This window comes from Leuciscus leuciscus (assembly GCF_965113295.1).
Source record: "Leuciscus leuciscus genome assembly, chromosome: 17".
Lineage (NCBI taxonomy): Eukaryota > Metazoa > Chordata > Actinopteri > Cypriniformes > Leuciscidae > Leuciscus > Leuciscus leuciscus.
The window spans coordinates 20,686,183-20,705,339 of record NC_138741.1 but is presented as its reverse complement, the minus strand read 5'-3'; the positions used below and the strand labels follow the sequence as shown (position 1 = coordinate 20,705,339).

The 19,157-nt window shown below is 36.0% G+C and overlaps 2 protein-coding genes across 2 annotated transcripts in view; one reads left to right on the top strand and one right to left on the bottom strand.

Annotated features, from left to right (window-relative positions):
* LOC309479016 (kelch-like protein 10) overlaps window positions 1-131 on the top strand; it is a gene marked incomplete at its 5' end in the record, with an annotated part of 33,262 nt that extends 33,131 nt beyond the window's left edge. Inside the window, one exon of the mRNA XM_082142861.1 lies at window positions 8-131. Within this exon, the coding sequence (XP_081998987.1) occupies window positions 8-24 (17 nt within the window). The 3' untranslated portion in view covers window positions 25-131. The remainder of the gene's footprint in view (window positions 1-7) is intronic.
* A 14,853-nt stretch (window positions 132-14,984) lies between these two features.
* Window positions 14,985-19,157, bottom strand: part of sorcs3b (sortilin related VPS10 domain containing receptor 3b) — a 50,441-nt gene continuing 46,268 nt past the window's right edge. Inside the window, exons 25-27 of the mRNA XM_082143953.1 lie at window positions 17,634-17,739; window positions 17,179-17,414; window positions 14,985-15,903 (exon numbers count right to left, since the gene is read on the bottom strand). Of these exons, the coding sequence (XP_082000079.1) occupies window positions 15,842-15,903; window positions 17,179-17,414; window positions 17,634-17,739 (404 nt within the window). The 3' untranslated portion in view covers window positions 14,985-15,841. The remainder of the gene's footprint in view (window positions 15,904-17,178; window positions 17,415-17,633; window positions 17,740-19,157) is intronic.

Sequence of the window (19,157 nt, the reverse complement as noted above, 5' to 3'; positions counted from 1 at the left end):
CTTCTAGCAGATTTGACAGTCTGACTACAAATGGAGAGTCATATTTCCTGAATAAATGCATTCAAAAAAGAGGCTGTATTCTAAATGTTAAACTTTCTCTCAGGTGTAGTGTTGTTCATTTAAAAAATGAAACCTTGCAAGGGATCTCTACAGCTCAACAAACCAACATATAATATTGAGAATTATTTTTATTGAGTAAACTATTTATTGCTTTATTAAACTTTGTATGAATTACTGTAATTTGCTGGCTTCTTTTATATGATTATACATTTTGTATGATTGATTTAACTGATAGATAGTCTTTGCTAAGAAGCATTGATTATGTGTGGTTTTTATTACTATAGGCATAATCGACACATGGAAATATAACTTTTGTGTTACGTTAAACAGTCGAGCCTATACAATAATTTTTGCAGTGTCATTATTGACTATATTAATAATAACAGTGTCATTAATAATTATTATTATTATAGATATGCACACAGTCATATATACATTCTCAGTCTGAACAAATAACTATTTATCAATTAAATATAAACAAACACACTAAATATTAGCAAAATATTCAACAAGGCGTGAATACAGATATCTGCAGAAGCACCAAATCCATCATAATTAGCCTATGGATTATATATTTCTACTTCCACGTGACCCAATTTTCCAAACCAAATATATTTCATATCTACCTAAATGTATATGAAACATGAGTAGAAGGGTCCCATACTTGGCTGTAAAAGGCCGTTTAGCTCCATCTAGTGTTTGAGATATTACCTGCACTGGCACTGTTTTGGTTCAGACTGACCTCACTTTCTGTATTTTTAAATATGATGGAGAAAAGCATGAAAATGTTGTGGTTTCACAGACAGGCAACATCAGCTTGCTTAGAGCTCAAACTTGTCTTCTTGAACAAGTGCAGTAACGTGAGACTGCAGCAGGTTAAACCTCCTTAGCAGTCTGAGATTTCTCCCTGGAGTTTGTCCCATTGTTGATGGCTGGACGACCCCTCCTAAGAACCAGCGCCAGCATCATGATGGATAAAAACAAACCCAGCCGTAGAGATACTCTGAGAGCCTTTGGGCATCCAAGCTACCATCAGTCAATGCTTAGAGGAAGGAATGGGTTTGAAAGCATTAATTCTGTCTAAGAGGGCAGAGAATTCAGAAGATAGACTCCAGGGCTTTGTGCTGTCTGGAATGAAATCTCCTGGGACACGCAGAGTCTGACCGTACACAAACTCTGCCAAGGAAGTTTGTAGGTCCTCCTTGGGAGCCGTTCGCAGGCCGAGCAGGACCCAGGGTAGCCGCTCAATCCATCTGTCATCCGTCAGACTGGCCCTCGGTGCAGTTTTGAGAGAGTGATGAAAGCGTTAACAAAGGCCATTGGCCTGAGGGTGGAAGGCCGTAGTATGGTGAAGCTGCACACCTAGGATTTCAAGCCACCTTTGTCCACAACGCAGATGTTCATTGAGGGCCACAGTCCGAAGATATGTCTGAAGGTGTGCCGAAACGCGTAACCCAAGTGTCGATGAAGGCAGGTGCTACCTCCGCCATTGTCGTTGAGGCCAATGATACTGCTTCCGGCCACCTGGTGGTTCGATCCACATTAGTTAGAAGGTGAGTAAACCCCGGGGAGGGGAACAGTGGACCCACCAGGTTGATGTTAACATTGTCAAAACATTGCTCTGGTACCATAAAAGTTTCCAGTGGCGCTTTGATGTGTCTCTCTTCACTTTACCCCATTGACATGACACACAAGCTGAAACCCAGTTTCGAACATCCTTTTTCAATCCATGCCACACACTCTTTGACGAGAGGAGTACGAGGGTGGCTTTCGGAGACATCACTCCGTGACAAAGCTGCTTTGAAACAATCTACATTGTTAAAAGCGCTATATAAATGAAGATGACTTGACATCAGACATCAGACCAATGTGCTTGACGGTCAGATAGGCCAACACTACATGGATGAAAAGTGCATGGCAGAATGAGTGAAGGAGGCGAGCTGAATGAAAATGCACATTCACTCTCTGACAGCAGATGGCGCTTATGGAACAGCAGAAACCAAATGCAGCCGTGTCCCCAGTGCTGTACTTTCTGTTTCTGAACAGTACTTCAGTGTTTTAAACAGCCATTTAGATTTGTGTACTCACAATGGTTATCTGAGCACCAAATATTTAAAGATTTAATAGGCTATTTATTTTTAAACGTAAACATTTTTACATTCTAATCTGGACTATAACATGCCCTAGACCAGGGGTTCTCAACTCTGGCCCCCGCAATCCACTTTCCTGCAGCGTTTAGCTCCAACCCCAATAAAACACACCTGAACAAGCTAATCAAGGTATTCAAGATTGCTGGTATTTCCAACGTAGGGTTTATGTTACCCTAACCCTAACCTAGCTTTCTAAGCCTGTTGGTTCCCATCCCTAGTTTTTATATTTTTGGATCAGCTTGGATCTAATTCCATACCAATTGTCCTCCTAAACCTACCCATATTAGCCCCATGGATTGGGAACTGAGTTCTCTTAATTTGAATGCCTTTTACTCTGGGCCCGATTCCCATTTGGGAGAATCTCCTAGTCAGGAGTATGTTATAGTCTAATATGCGTCAGCCCCTGCCCTTTTCCTCAGAATCCCTATTACAAACCTCCCTAGACGAGTTCTAGACAGAGTGGAGTTGTTGTCATTTTCAACACCTAACCCTAACCCTAACCCTAACCCTAACCCGAAGACCACATATACACACTACCCCATCCTATACCATTCAATGAAACCAGTTAACATATTTTCACAATCATTAAGTCATTATTTAGAACAGGCTTAATGCAGATTTTACTATCCTTGTGGTAACATTTGTCCCCCACAATGTAATCAAAACCAGACCCACACAAACATAATCATATTCACATTACCCTATTTTGTATCAAATGCAGGTGTGTGTGTGTGTGTATACTTTAAGCATGTGTTTAAGTTTCTGTGCTCATATCTCATAATAATTCAAGGCCGCTCTCCAACACAAGAACAAAAAGAATAAAACATCCTCCATTCATAGCCACCTATTTCATCTCAGCCGATTCCAGTTCAGATTGATGTGACAGATGCCCTCAGATTGCTTGGGGCAGATTATTTACACCCTCCTTTTCAACTCCAAGTATAAATGTGTTTCGCTTGCCTATGATACTTTGACACATTCAAATAAATAGATAGGGGTCAGAGGTCAAGGCTTGGGATTCGCAGACCTATCCACCTCAGCTATTCTTTACGATAAAAGATGGCTAATCGGCTACACTCATGTCAGTTATAATGCTGTGTTCCAGAAACATTAGGATCAAGGAATTTTCCCATTTCCAACTTGAAAATAATGGAATGGCGCTCTAAAGGCCAGTTCACACCAAGGACAATCACTACAGCTAATAAATGTTTTAATAATTGCTATTATTCTATGGAAGTCCACACCACAGCTATAATGGTAAAAAAAAAAAAAAAATACAGAGAGGAACGATAATATTGGAATCACTTTCAAAATGTTTTTTTTTTTTTTTTTTAGCTGATGAATGATAAAAACATTGACAGCCAATAAGAATTCAATCATCTTGAGAGCTTGAGCAGATAAAGCAGCAGACGACACATCTGCAGCACTCGCTTGTAGCATACAGAACTTTATTGTTGTGCGTTGATGTGTACACTAATTTAGGTATTGTTAGAGTTATCTTTATAGTTATCATACTTGATGTGAATGGGCCTTAAAGTGGGCAGAAGTTGTGAAAGTATTTGGTGGATCTCTCATGCTGGATTTTGTGCTTTGTAACTTTGCAGATTGTTTACATGCACAAACAGCTATATTACGCACAAAAGGAAAGATTCAATAAAAAAAGGCATATTGGCAGCCTTTTAATTAGGCATGCATAATGACTGTTACTTGTATTGTAATTTTGTCTGTTGATTACTCGGATTACAAGTTCATTTGGCATTTATAAAGATGACATAGAAACGCATAATTCTCAATCTGAACTGGCGAACAGCTCAGAATAGAACATTGTTGTCATCTATAAATTATGATAATTACGACATGGCATGAACGCAGCATGAGTTTATAACAATATATCATGATAACTTTTTTGCTTTTTGACAGCTGTTTTTAAAGGGAATGTGAGCATTTTTTTCATGTTTGTGACATCTGTTTTTGCCATATTTTGAATAAGAACACATGACAAGTGCTGGGTATCTAATGACATGTAATCTGAATTACATCATTAGATTTCCAAAAATTAAGTAGGCTACTTGTAATTAAATTATATTACATTTTAAAATACTAATATATTACATTTTAAAGTAATCAGACTACAGTCACTTTTCTATTGATTAAATGATTATGCTATTCTCACACTGGCAGTAAATTATTCATAGCCAAATTCATTGATTCTCCCAGCTACTACTTTTTTTTATCTTTTAAATGTTCCTTTCTAAAAAAGCCTACTACTGATTATATACGTTCAGAAGGTCTTCCAGGTTTGTGAAATTGCACACACAGACCAGACACTAGTCATGTGACTATCACTGATCACTGGATTTACATAAATCATTGAGTGTTTTCTCAACATTGCAACACTGCATATCTAATCAGCTCCCGACAAACACATGAATTATTATTTGCAATATTACTCAGTGAGTCATTCAATGTATTACTGTCTTTGGAAGGCTTTTGTCTTTCAAACAGATTAAAATGTACAAATTCACATAATTTCATATTTACATGCAATGCAGGGATTCTCCAGCATTTTGTCAGCTGAACCTCTTTGACCTAATATATCTACTGGGCGTACCCCCTGAGATTTTAAAGGGATAGTTTACCCCAAAATTAAAATTCTGTCATCATTTACTCACCCTCAAGTTGTTTCAAACCTGTATGAATTTCTTTCTTCTGATGAACACAAAAGAAGATATGTTGAAGAATAACAACTCAACAACTTGAGGGTGAGTAAATGATGACAGAATTTGAATTTTTTGTGTAAACTATCAATTTAAGTTTGGTCAATAATAAAATTAAGTTCACTGTTCTCTGGTGTTGGTTAATGGTCACATCATGATATGCAGGTACAATCTTTTTTAGTAAGTGTTTTATTTTGATTGTTTTTTAAAAATATATTTGCATTTTAAATTTGTATGATTAAATTACTTAATAGCTTTTCATCAAACTCACAAACCCCTGCAGTTCCATCACGAACCCAAGTCTGGGAAACTTTAATGCAATATTTTAATGTAATAATGCACTACATGTTTTTGATAACAAAGAATGGAATATATTCTCTTTCTCTTTGTATTTTTATATCAATATGGTACATAATTATCCTGTTCAAATCAATGTGATAAATGAGTTAGTCAAAAGTAATCTAAAAGTCAAAAGTAATCTAAAAGTGATCAAAAAATGTATTATAGTCTAGTAATGTGTAATGTAATGGATGTTACTAACTAAACTTACTAACTTTTTGTCATGTAATTTGGAATCAGTAAGTGACTACAATTTGTAAGTAATCTACCCATCACTTGGGGTGATTGACTGTATGCATTGAGGTTGGAAGCAGATTGGGAAATTTCAACTCTCTGTATAGTTCACCTGCATGTGCAGCGAAACAACATATCACTGACAAGCAACGCATATTGAATTGAATAATAAATGATGCATGAATTATAGTTTTAGATGTTAATAACTCAACATTTGGACTAAAATATATGTTTTCAAATTAAAGCTTGTTGTCTGGACTATGCCTGCTGTCTGCAGCATTACTTTTGTAATACATCAAGCTTTCAGATTTAAATAGGTTAGTAGTTTATTCGAGCTCTGGGCACATTACGACTTCCATGACCTTACTGTAATTCTCGTTCCCTATAAGACCGCAATTTCGCATTCCTGCTCACTATATCGGCTGCCCTCAGCTGCACTACCTGTAAACTAACATGTTTTCGCTTGTGAGTGTTTATGGATAATACAGTCTACAGGGGTTGGCAGCTCATTACTCCACATTGCAGTCATGACCCATAGCGTATTAGTCATATACGAATTGCAGCAGTTGAGAATGGGGGTGGGGTGGTGGATGTGTGTGTGTGTGTGGGGGGGGGGGGGGGGGGGGGTTGCCCTAAAGCAATGGATTGAGTCAACAGTGTTGTTGCTTACAACATGTGTACCAATACCAAGCTGCTATTATAGTTTGACACCAGAAGAGGTTAATGACCTCACCGATGGCTATGATTGTGAATATGCAAACAGAGAATGAGAACTGTTAACAAGGCTGGCAGGTTTAAATCAGTGTAGTTAACTAGTCACAGTTCAGATTCTGGCTTTATCGAATTTGAACTATGACCTGTTGGGAATATAAGGATTTTTAATGTTTAATTGGTTTTAATTCGACTTTTAAAAGACACAGTACTACATACTTCTATCACGTGTCACTTCAGAGACATCCGGAAATATTGCTGTTGGTGTCTAGATGTCACTGCATGTTCAGTCAATACCCCAAGTTTGATAGGACTCAGTCAAACATAATTAAATGAGATTAAGTTGTACATATGCTGCTCAACTCTATTAAAATCCATTAGAAAATACAAGATATTACTGTGGGACAACATTGGAAAAAAGCATTGACAACTCAGGAAACTGGAAAATGACTTCCACAAAAGACACATTTTCTGATAGACCTATAAAAAAATGTAAAAGCATTTTTTCCTTTTAGCTTGAAAAAGGATATTTAAAAAGTTAAAAAGTATCGATACTTTTCTTAAAATGAATAAATTTTTCCTAAAAAGAATCAATACTTTTTTTAATACTTTTCTTAAAAATCGATTAAGATTTTAATAAAAATCGATTAAGATTTTAATAAAAATCTATCGAATCTTAAAAAGAATCGATACTTTTCCTAAAAAGAATCACTACTTTTCCTAAAATGAATTGATTCTTTTAGAGATTTATAATTTTCCTACAAAGAATCGCTACTTTCCTTAAAGTGAATCGATACTTTTCCTAAAATGAATCAAAACTTTTCCTAAAAAGAATCTATACTTTTCCTAAAATTAATCGATACTTTTCATAAACTGAATCGATACTTCTCTTAAAGGGAATCGATACTTTCCCTAAACTGAATCGAAACTTTACCTAAAATTAATCAATACTTTTAGAGACTTTTTTAGATAGTTTTCCTAAAAAGAATCGTTACTTTCCTTAAAGTGAATCAATACTTTTCCTAAAATGAATCGAAACTTTTCCTAAAAAGAATCGATACTTTTCTTAAAGTGAATCGATACTTTTTATAAAGTGAAACGATACTTCTCATAAAGTGAATCGATACTTCTCTTAAAGTGAATCGATACTTCTCTTAAAGTGAATCGATACTTCTCTTAAAGTGAATCGCTACTTTTCCTAAAAAGAATCGCTACTTTTCATAAAATGAATCGCTACTTTTCCTAATGTGAATCGATACTTCTATTAAAGTGAATCGCTACTTTTCCTAAAAAGAATAGCTACTTTTTCTAAAAAGAATAGCTATTTTTCCTAAAAAGAATTACTACTTTTCTTAAAGTGAATCGATACCTCTTCTAAAGTGAATCGATACTTTTCCTAAAAAGAATAGATACTTTTGGTAAAGTGAATCGATACTTTTCCTAAAGTGAATCGCTACTTTTGGTAAAGTGAATCGCTACTTTTACCAAAAGGAATCGCTACTTTTCCTAATGTGAATTGCTACTTTTCTCAAAAAGAATCGCAACTTTTCCTAAAGTGAATCGCTACTTTTCTTAAAGTGAATTGCTACTTTTCCTTAAAATGAATCAATACTTTTCCAAAAAAGAATTCTCCATGGGTGAATCTTGTCACTGGTGATTTTTGTTTGAACCTTTCTGGATTTACCATCAAACTGATAAGTTTAATTAGAATTATATCAAGTGCTGTGAGAAAAGGCTATAAATCTCCACCTCCAACATCCTCACATGCAATATAGCCTACTAGCCGGAACACCTTCTTTATGTGTACAGATGTGACGTAATGACGTAAAGACTTGCTTGAATTTCCCACGGAAATCCACCAGTATCACTGGAATTAAAAACATTATTACAAGCTTACCGTTTTGAATCGAGCTGAAGCAAGCAGATAGTTTTGAACACTGGCTGGTTATGTACTTGCTCAAAAAATTATTTTGGATAATTTTTAACCTAAAAAAGTTATGGAATGCAGCTTTAAATTGAATCGATACTTTTCCTAAAGTGAATCGATACTTTTCCTAAAGTGAATCAATACTTTTCCTAAAAATAATTGCTACTTTTCCTAAAGTGAATGGATACTTTTTAAAACGAAATGCTAACAATTTAATAATAAAACAAACACAAAACGAAAGTAAAAAGCACACGCATAAACATAACATAAAAGTCCAGGCCTGGTCCTCTCTCGTCTCCCTGGTCCAGGGTTCGTTTAGAACTGGACCGAGACCACCTCTTCAGCTGGTTCTGAAGAGTACGGTACGGTTGTTTGGTCCGCACCTGAGTGCGATTGCTATTCACACCTGCCCAAAAGATCCGCACCAAGGAGGGAAACAAACTTGAGTTCGTTTTGCAAAACAATACAGGTGTGAATACACACTATTTTTTCTTTTCTAAGAAAGCCTATGTATCATCATTTTTGCAGTCCTGGTTGGATGGATCATCAGCTGCCTGTTAGTAACTCGGTCTTGTTATAGGCCTACTATTGAAACTATCGTGGTGCAATTACAAATAATTATGTGGAGAGAAGCAGTTGGTTTTCACGCTTGCATAGATGAAATTTGTCTAAATGAACATATGAAATGTACATCATTTCTCAGCACTAATTAAAGATGATTTATAACGGTAGAATAAACAATGAGCAGATGTTAGATTACAGTTTGATGGCATTGAAGTGATTTAGGTTGGTAGTTATTGTCATTATTATTCAGTATAATTCCATCACAGTCCGTACTGTGGTGTGGGAGTCTGAAAGACCTCAGTGGAGCGTTAACACACACATATATACACACGCGCACAATCTCGCTCATAGTATGTGTAATATATCAGTGGTGACAGGCTGAGAGAGATGTGTCTGCTTCTTTATTAGAATGTGTAATTGATTTACTGACCCTTGTATGGGCCATAAGACACTATCATTAGTCACAGAGTAGGAGTTAACACGCGTGCGTGAGGATATGTGTCCGCAGTGACGCTTCGAGTGTGTGTGTGTGTGTAACGGGTCCCAGCATACGACGTTGGACACAGTCATTAGTCAGACCGGACTCTTCCCCAGCAGTGACACACTGGGGAATCGGTAGAGAAATTCTGCACTAGCGAGGATGGATTCCCCCCTCTGTGTACCTCTGTACTGCACTTTTGTGAGTGTGTCTATGAGCTTGGTTTAGTTCACAGATCTGAGAACAGTGCTTCACTGCATTAATCACGGAGTCTTTTCACTTAGCGGACACTCAACATTAACCGCAGACTTAATAAAAACACTGGCGATAACGAGCTTCTTGATGTAATGGAAATGATGATAAAAGAGCATGAAGGACGGCTGTTTATTTCCCAGGGTTCCTGGTTGTCCCTGATCGTTTTGAAGCACCTCAGAAGTCCTGATTTAAGTCTTTATTACACTTGATATCATTAGTACTGCTCTACCAATCATTAGCCCTCTACCTTTTTTTTAAATAGTATTATTATGTTATTATATTGCCTGCTTTCGCTGATTCAATGTTAAATGGATTGAGTGTTTTATTGTTGATTTTGTAAGGTGACCTTGAGTGTTGAGAAAGGCGCCTATAAATAAAATGTATTATTATTATTATTATTACCTTTGTGCTATGGACATGAAAGATAGCTCAAATCATCAAATGTGGCTTGCTGAGGAAAACTGTATCAGTATTGGGGGTAACGCATTACAAGTAACACGAGTTATGTAATCAGATTACTTTTTCAAGTAACTCGTAAAGTAATGCATTACTTTTAAATTTGCAACAAAATATCTGAGTTACTTTTTCAAATAAGTACCGCAAGTTACTTTGTTTTGCAATGTATTGACTGACAGCTCTCCTGTCAGCATGTTGAGAGAAATCGGGAATAAGTGTAGAGGCGCTTTTTTTTTTTTATTGCTGAAGAGTGTTTTTTTTTTAATTAAAAATCAAACAAGCAAGCCAAACCCAGGTGAGAAAAAGTAATGTAACACATCACTTTCAGTAACTAAGTAACACAATTAGTTACTTTTTAATGAGTAACGCACTTTTGTAATGCATTACTTTTTAAAAGTAGCTTTGCCCAACACTGGTTACTTAGGTGATACAATGCACAATTTTCATCTGAAAATACAATACCATTTAAAAGTTTGGGTTTGGCAAAAAAAAAAAAAAAAAGAAAGTGAAAGTCTCTTATGCTCATCAAGGCTTCATTTATTTGACCAAAATACAATAAAACACTAATATTGTGAAATTTTGCAATAAAAAAATTACAGAGTGGGTGGTTGATATATGTAGATATATATGACAGATCTAAGTAATTACAAAGTCACATTCACCTTTTTACTGATTGGACTGTGCGTGTGTATGAGTGTGAGTTTGAGTGCATTGGAAAATAAAATATGCACAGTGACTTTTAACTTTGAAGCAGCTGGCTCTATCTCAGCCGGTCCTGCCTTTATCATGTTCAAACACGATGCATAATTCAATGCATAATTTACATTGATGGCAAATACAATCACAATATATATTTTATTATTAACAACACTGATACACAGTGACTGCGATATCAAACCTACACAGCATGAATATAAAATACAAACTGCATACAGGGAACTGAAGCTGAATTACAGGCTGTTTGCACACATTATGGCATCTCTTAGAATCGGAAGTCAATATTATTAATCTCTCCATTGTCAATTCCAAATGAGAATCAAGCAAATCTCTAAACTCACAGGGATTACATGCAAGTGTAAATTAAAAGGAAGATGATGCATCTCAGGTTTAGAGTTCTGTGTTAAAATGTTTTGCACACATTTTCACTTTATTTAATTTTGTTCTCATTAAAATGTTTTAAATAAGGGAACTAACACTAACCTTAGGAACCATCAAAACACAGTAACTGCATAGCAACACCCTAGCAACCAACCACATCACCCTAGCAACCATCTAGCAACCATCTAGCAACCACCCAAGTCAACCTGGCTGTGTCACATGCAAGAACCACTCAGATTTTATTCAAAAAATCTAAATTTACAATTGTCTTCCCATTTAATTATTCCAGATAATTACATAGTTAGACATTTTCTCATGAAAATGATCTGTAAATAGATATTTTAGATTTGAAGTAAAACATAGCAAGCAATAAATATAGCTGAAGCAGATCAATCTCTTACGGATTAAACCGCATATTATGCCAAAATGTTAAATTGCACTTTATCCATTTAAAATGGACATTAGTTTGAAATCGTCATGCTCCCCTAATTGCCTAAGTAAAAATAGGATATTAATCCATAAAATATGGAATCACAAAGCAGCTACACAGATTAACATGCAATAAACGTTAAACATGGTCACATTAGCAACAAACAAATAAAATGTCATTCTGTAAAGTCTGAGGGGAGAAGAGGTTCCTGCAAATATAAGCATAATCATTAGTTTTATATCACTAAGGACAACCATCTCGTTTAATATCCTTTAATGAAGCACATAAAACAGAATTGCGTTTCATAAAGTTTGTCTATTGGAAGGTCACCATGGAAAAGGATATTTCCAATATCAGTCTCTTGCTTGGATTTTATCCAGTTGGGAGGCGAGCTGGCATCCAAATTTTAAGCCTGGCAGTTATTTTTGGCATAAGTGAATATAGTATATACTGTATTAATGCCTAGTATGTTCGATATTTATCAAAATAAATAAAAAAGTCCACATTTCAGGAAATGCAAAGTCTCCTACTGCTCTAATGATATGTTTTGACAACTCGGTGACAACATCTCATTTCATTGTATTTTTTTTATAAAGGTCATGAATAATGATTGTGCATAAAAAAATGAACACGATTGTTTTTCTAACAATTGCGCCAGTCAGAATGGCACTGAAGTGAAACGGGCCTGATGAATGTGTCATGTGTGAGGTGAACTCCGTAAGTAATGACAGACGGAGGAGATGGAAGTACTCAAACCAAAACAGGCCTTTTTAATAATTCATCAGACATTAAATAATCCCTCTGACTTTATCAATGTTTCTCCATCTCTGAAAGCGCAGGATGACCTTTGGAAAATGTTAAATCTTTTTTATACGCGGCAGTGATGAGTCTGGCAGGAAAGGTTGAAACCTAAACAGTCCGTCAGCTACAGGAAGTAGCCTACACACAAGAAATATTCACACACACACATTCTCATGTGCTGACAGCCGAAGCTCAATCACTCCGACATAGATTCATTTTTCAGACTTTATAACGTGACAGCTGTCTGTCTTTTTCCAAAACTTAAAGTTACATGGAAGTTGAAATGCACTAACTGCTGAAAGTCTGAAACCTTAAGTTTACAGCAACGTTTTCTGGCTGACAGTATAGTCTAATGTATGCTTATTATTATAATTTTTTTTGCTATTTATCTACACAAAGATCCATTAATGCACAAATAGGGAAATAAAATGGGCAAAATACATTATTTATTTTAGTTGAGTAGAGTGGGGAATTTTTAATCAAACACTGCAAAACAAGTTTGCACAATAATGTGAAGTGGCCTACTGCGTCATGGGACGTGCAGTTTCACAATTTACGTACGGTCTCATTAACTTGTAATTATGCCGGTCACATGTGAATATTGGCTGAATTTAAAGTAGGCCCATCACTACAAAATACTGAACACTTAGCGTAGAGTGTGCGGCGAGACATACAACTATTTTCTTTGCTGTACATTTAATCATAATGGTAAATGAGATTCTAAGGGAAGCGGTAGTCCTTGGAGGCAAAGCTCTGTGTGCTTTACTATAAAATCACTCAAGCTCTCATTCTAGCCTTCTCTCCCTTATCACATAAACATGACCACTGGGACTCCCTAGAATAGATAAAGCTAACTTTGTTTCATGCAGAGTGCTCTATTGTCCAGGTTACTGAACTTTAATCTTCAAATGCAACCGCATAAACTTTGAAAAATGCTTAGAGCTATAGAAACTGCTGGATATGTGAGTCGTCTGCGGTTGTACCTGTGTGTGTGTGTGTCTGTGTATGTGCAAGAGAGAGAGAGCTAAAATGATGAAAAATATGACATTCTAAAGGCTACTGTGGTGCAGGATATTTAGACAGCCTTTGTCCAGACCAGCAGCCTGCACATTTATGGGTGGATATTGAATAGAGGCATGTTTGCATTTCCTTTGTGTACCGAGTCTTTGAACAGCTTTAGCAGATCCTGGAGTCAAAATCCTAACTGAAGACTTTCCTGTTTTGTTTCACTCCCTGTGTCCATCTCAAAATATGATGAAACATTTCAATTTAAAGTTTCCTGACAAAATTGGTGATTAACAGATTAATGAATTTGCTCAATTAAATCTTTCTCTTATTAGTTTGGCTGCAATGTTCCAAAGTTTGGGTCAGTAAGATTTTTTAATGTTTTTGAAAGTAGTTTCATACACTGACCAATATACTAGTAATACTTTTTGATATATTTATAATCAAATTACAGTTTTACAAATATTATTGTGAAATATTTTTAGAATTTAAAAGAACAGTTTTTTATTTTAATATTAATTTCTCAGCACAATTACTCCAGTCTTCAGTGTCGCATGATCCTTCAGAAATCATTCTAATATGCTGTCACATTGTTTTGTTCAGTTTAGTCTTAGTTTCCATTCTCATAGATCTTATTCACACCAGCGCCATCTTTGATTTTTAACGGGAATGAAAGCGAATGAGGCTGTGAGGGATAGACATACATCTCTTGTTGAGGGTTGTACTGTTATTTAATGTGTTTTTGGATTGTTCTACTTGCGAAACATTGCAAAAAATATATTTCCAAGACATTTCAGTCGACAAAAAACTCGACAACATGAGCTCTGGAAAATTATAAGTGATCTGGGTGCTTAATACTGCTTTTTACAGCAGATGTCATTGAGAAGATGGTAAGTATATTTGTCACAGCCTTGCTTTCACCAATCATGGCACTGCTCTGAATAAGGTCTATTGTTTGTCTTGATTCTAGTCACCCATCAATTGTTATAGTTTTTATTTATTCTTACACCTGTTCCCTGTTATATTGATTACCTCTGCATTTAAGCCCTAGTCGTAGTTAATAGTTAGTTAACAGTGAGAATTGGACCCTAATCTAAAGTGTGACCAATGTTATTTGATCGTCTTTCTGCATCACGCATCTTTGTTGGAATCATCGCTACAGCTGACCTGGGACATATGCTGATTTGGAGCTCAAAAACATTTGTGCTCCCTAATATTTTTCAGGATTCTTTGATGAACAGATTTACTGTCATTTGTGATCAATTTAATGCATCCTTGCAAGATAAAAGTAGTCATTTCTGTCAGTGTACTCCTAAAAATTGACAAAATTAACTTTTCACTAATATATATCTGGGAAAATAATAAAATACAGATGACTGATCCCACACTACAGGTGTTTCACACTGCCATGTTTCAAGGCTGAGCTCTTCAATTTGTCCTACTCAAACTTCTCAAAAAATTTCAATACAGGAAAGAAACTGACAGTAAACAGAAAATATACCTGGAATGGTGCACAATGGAGATTATGCTGAATCACAGTGTTTACTTTCATTTCAGCAGAGAAGCTCTTTTGTTTCCTTTCATTTAGCGTGATCCTATTAAATATTCTTCAGTGTCAGGTCATCTGCTAGACTATTTACTGGAGAAATGAAACAATGATGGGTGGTTGGAAATTGCCTAGAGAAATTGGGACACACAGGCCATCCACTTCTATAGAAATGTCATTAAAATCCATTGTAAAGAATCAGTGGGCAGTCAATAATGTAAAAATACATTTATTCAGATTAAAGTGACTTTCAGTTCACAGTCAAATATAAAACTGGCTGTCAGCTATTAGCAGCAATGAAACATGCGCCCAAATGAGTATACTTCTAGGAATACAGTATTGTGAATATGAACCAAAATAAGAATATGTTGCCATCTTACAATAGTAATACACATTGCCAAGGCACAAATGGACACGTTCAGCAGATGAGGCTTCTACACAGATGAAGGTACCAACCTCTATTTGTGCCATATACATCTATTTGATCCTAAAACCATGCTCCTTATGACCTCTTAACATCTCAGAGTCACTATCAATTCAGGTGAGGTAAGCATCAATATAAACATACATTGTATAACTATACAACTATAAGCATATTTCAAATGATTAAATATTGATTTTCCTGTATGAAAGTGTAGCATATGACTTTTTGATTTTCTAAAAGTGAGCTGTTTGTTTACAAATGTGATAATCTTAATATATCTACAAGTTAGCATGCAGAGAATGATCTCTTACAAAAGGAATTTGGTGCCCCTGCTTAGGAAGAATAGATCAGTTTTGCAGATCGCTTTAAGAAAGAATTGTATTGGGTTGAAAGAAACTACTACTTAAGAGCTGATAAAATTTTATTCTAAATGTTTTCAGTAGAGATTTTGATTTAATTTACACCTATCATTAATAATACCTTGATTAACACTTAAGTAATTGTTTATTTATATAGCTCAAATGTAAAACACCACAATAATAAAAAAAAGGCATAAGCACCACAATAACAAGAAAAGTTAAGGGGGAAAATGGTATAATTATACATCTTATACAATTGATATTTCATCATTAAACTTTCCTTCATTTCAGACATTGGTGCAGTTTGGAATCTGTCTGGTCCTTAGCCGCTCTCCAACCCCAAGGCCTCCTAAACACACACAAAGCAGAAATTCACAGTAATTGCAACCAACAGGCAAGGGCAACTCTGTGATCAATGCTTTCCACCTCAGTGTCATGAGATCAGTCCTTGATTACTGTGAATCAAAAACACTCATAAGACAATCACATTCCCTGACAGCAGAGTAATAAAAGTAGAATGAATGAATTGGGGTCCATGCACTGACCTCACGCTTACAAACAACAGATAGCCACAAAACAAGCATGTCTCTCTCAATGCTCCTTGAGCACCAAATCGCATCTTTATAAACATTAAAGTGACAGAAAAGGACTTAAACGTATATTTTTTAAAAACTGTATTTTCAGATGATATATTATAAATGAAATAAAAAGCCACTCAAGTGTACTTAAAGAGAGCACACTTTCATGACTGTTTCTGAACACACTTAAGTAAACTTTAGAAAAGTGCACTTTGTAATAAAGTCAAGTACATAGTTTTAAACATTTATCATGCTTTAAAGAAGAACACTTATTTTGATGTGTTGACTAACATACTATGCACATGTAAAGTATTTGATTATAATTTTAACTGTAGTGTGTTATTTGACATTACATTTAAAGTTAATATAATTTAAATGCACTACATTGCAAATTCATCATTACAAATATGTAATTGCAAATATGTTTAAATACATGACATTCAAGTTTCAATAGAAATTACATCAAAGTAAATTTTAGTGTCCAATAAATGCTTGTCAGTGCATTCGGCAGTACATTTTATCCGTATTTTAAAAATAATTATGAAATTACTTTGGTGGGTCAAAAAGCACTCCGAGGACATACATTGATTATGGCCAAGCATGCGCCCTCAAAATAGCATTTGAATAACATGCGCAACGCGCCACTGACTTTAGACTAGGTTTTTCCTGGTCAGTGGCGGAATTGTTTTCTAAACCTGCAAAATAGCACCAGGGAACGTTTGCGCTGAACAGCCCCCGGGAGCGTAAGTTAATTTCCTAATATACCGACGTGCGTCTGTAGAGGGAAAAGTCCACTGTGCACGGGTGCAAAATAGGAATGATACATGCGTCGGTGTACAAAGTAAACAACAACTCAACAAAACCTAGAACAGGGCTGTCCAAACTCGGTCCTGGAGGGCCAGAGTTTGCCTCATCACACCTGCCTGGAAGATTCAGGTGTGTTTAATTAGGGTTGGAGCTGAACTCTGCAGGACAGTGGCCCTCCAGTAGCAATATTAGACATGACCTAGAACATGCGTTGTGTATGGTTTGATCACTTCTCTCACCTGGGTTTTGAGCCTCCAGCTCTTTCTCCATCAGTTCTCTCGAAGGTGGCAGATGGCTGAAGCTGTTGTGTGTTCCAGTGTTCGTGGGAAACAGTGTGTGTGTGGTGTGTGTGCTGCATGATGTGAACGAAGTGGCTGTTGTACGTGTGCCGTTCTTCTCCTGTTCGACAGCACTGATCATCTCAGGCTCCTTTTCATGGGTATCCTCTGTCTCCACATGGATCCATGGGATTTTACTGAGCAGACGGAACCAAAAGTAGTGTTGTGGAAAAAAACTGGATGCACTTTTTTTGTTCTAATCCAAGTACAGGAACTGTTACTGATGTCAATAAAGTAAGTGATGATCATTTGTCAGCATTGGCTGGTTTTTCCAGGGCATTTGAAAATAACAGTCCGCCATAATTAGCCTAGATTTGTTGAGCAGAATTGGAGGATTTGGGAGAGGTGAGGCTTACCGTTTGAATTTGTAGATGAAGAGAATGGCCAATCCCACCAGGCCCAGAGAAACCAGTAAAAGCATGGCAGAGCCACTGGGGAGAACACTGGAGTCCACCAGAGGTGCTGCAGGCAGACAGCATAACTTTAGTTAGTCTCAATGTCTCATCTCACAGTGAACTTGAAGTCTGCATATAATGCATATATATATATATATTCATTATGTATAATCTATGAAAAATGCATTTTATGTACTTCATATTTAATTGCATGTTCTTGCAAAAAATGTATCATTTTAAATGAGGGATGGTTTCTTATAATTTGAATAGGTATTTTAGCATACAATGATGTATGCTTGTTTGACGGATAGTGTTCTAAGGCCTCAATACTTTCCCCAAAAACCCCAAAAACTCTCACCAAAAACTTTCAATATAATTTCCAAAATGTCCTCCATCGTGTGACAATGCATATATTTATTTGTATAGGAAAACTTGTCCGATTAACTATATGTAACTATGTAATTATTGATATTATAAAATGACTAATTACTATGCTTAATCTTTCATACATTGGTTATATAGACTAATCATATTGAAACCGCTGTATCAAATACAATATAGCAAGTAGTTGAATACATTTATTTCAATAATTTTATATTTATATGTAATGCCCATTTCATAATGTATTATGCCCATTAATGACAATCAAATCATTTAATCATTGCATAAAAAAACAATCATTTTCTTTGAGATTTAACTGTTCTGACATTCTTAAAATCGCTGGGATTTTCACAATAACTCTTGCTAGCAATGATTCTAAATCTTTCTTTTCTCAGAAATAATCTCTAAAAACAGAAATAAAAACAACAACTGTGAAAACAAAAATAATCGGTTGACCACAAATCTCTTTGCTGTCTCTCAGAGCGTGTCCATTTCAGTAATTCTAAAAACTGTCTCACTCATTCACCACACACACACACACACACACACACACACACACACACACACACACACACACACACACACACGCACTGCAGTCCATCCTTCAGCCCTTTGAGGGTTGACGCATGATGATTGTGACCTTTCGGCAGAATGCAGGAGGCAATCTGAACCTTTTCCTGTTCGGAGCAATGAAGACAAATGGCCGTGTCTGAAAAGGGTAGAATTATATGTGGCAGAGAGACACTCTTTATGATCCTGTAATGTCATTTCCAACTCACTATATTGGTCATGCTCAGACAGGCTCCGCATTATCAATATTAATCTAAAGTCCAGGGTAGAGTATCTGTTCTCTAGGATTTCTAGCACCAAGAGAAGTTTGAAGGATTTGACACAATGGAGCGTAAGCAAAGTAATCATTTAGTGTACCTTATATAACCATAGAAGCATAAAGTCACCTCACATAACCACAGGCAGCGCTGTAATTTACCACAATGAGGCTGCAATTAAATGCAGAACACAATGCGTCAGACAGTTTAATGTAATTCATAACAAAAGACAACAAACTCTATAACCACGGACAGAACCAGTGAAATGCATTTTTGT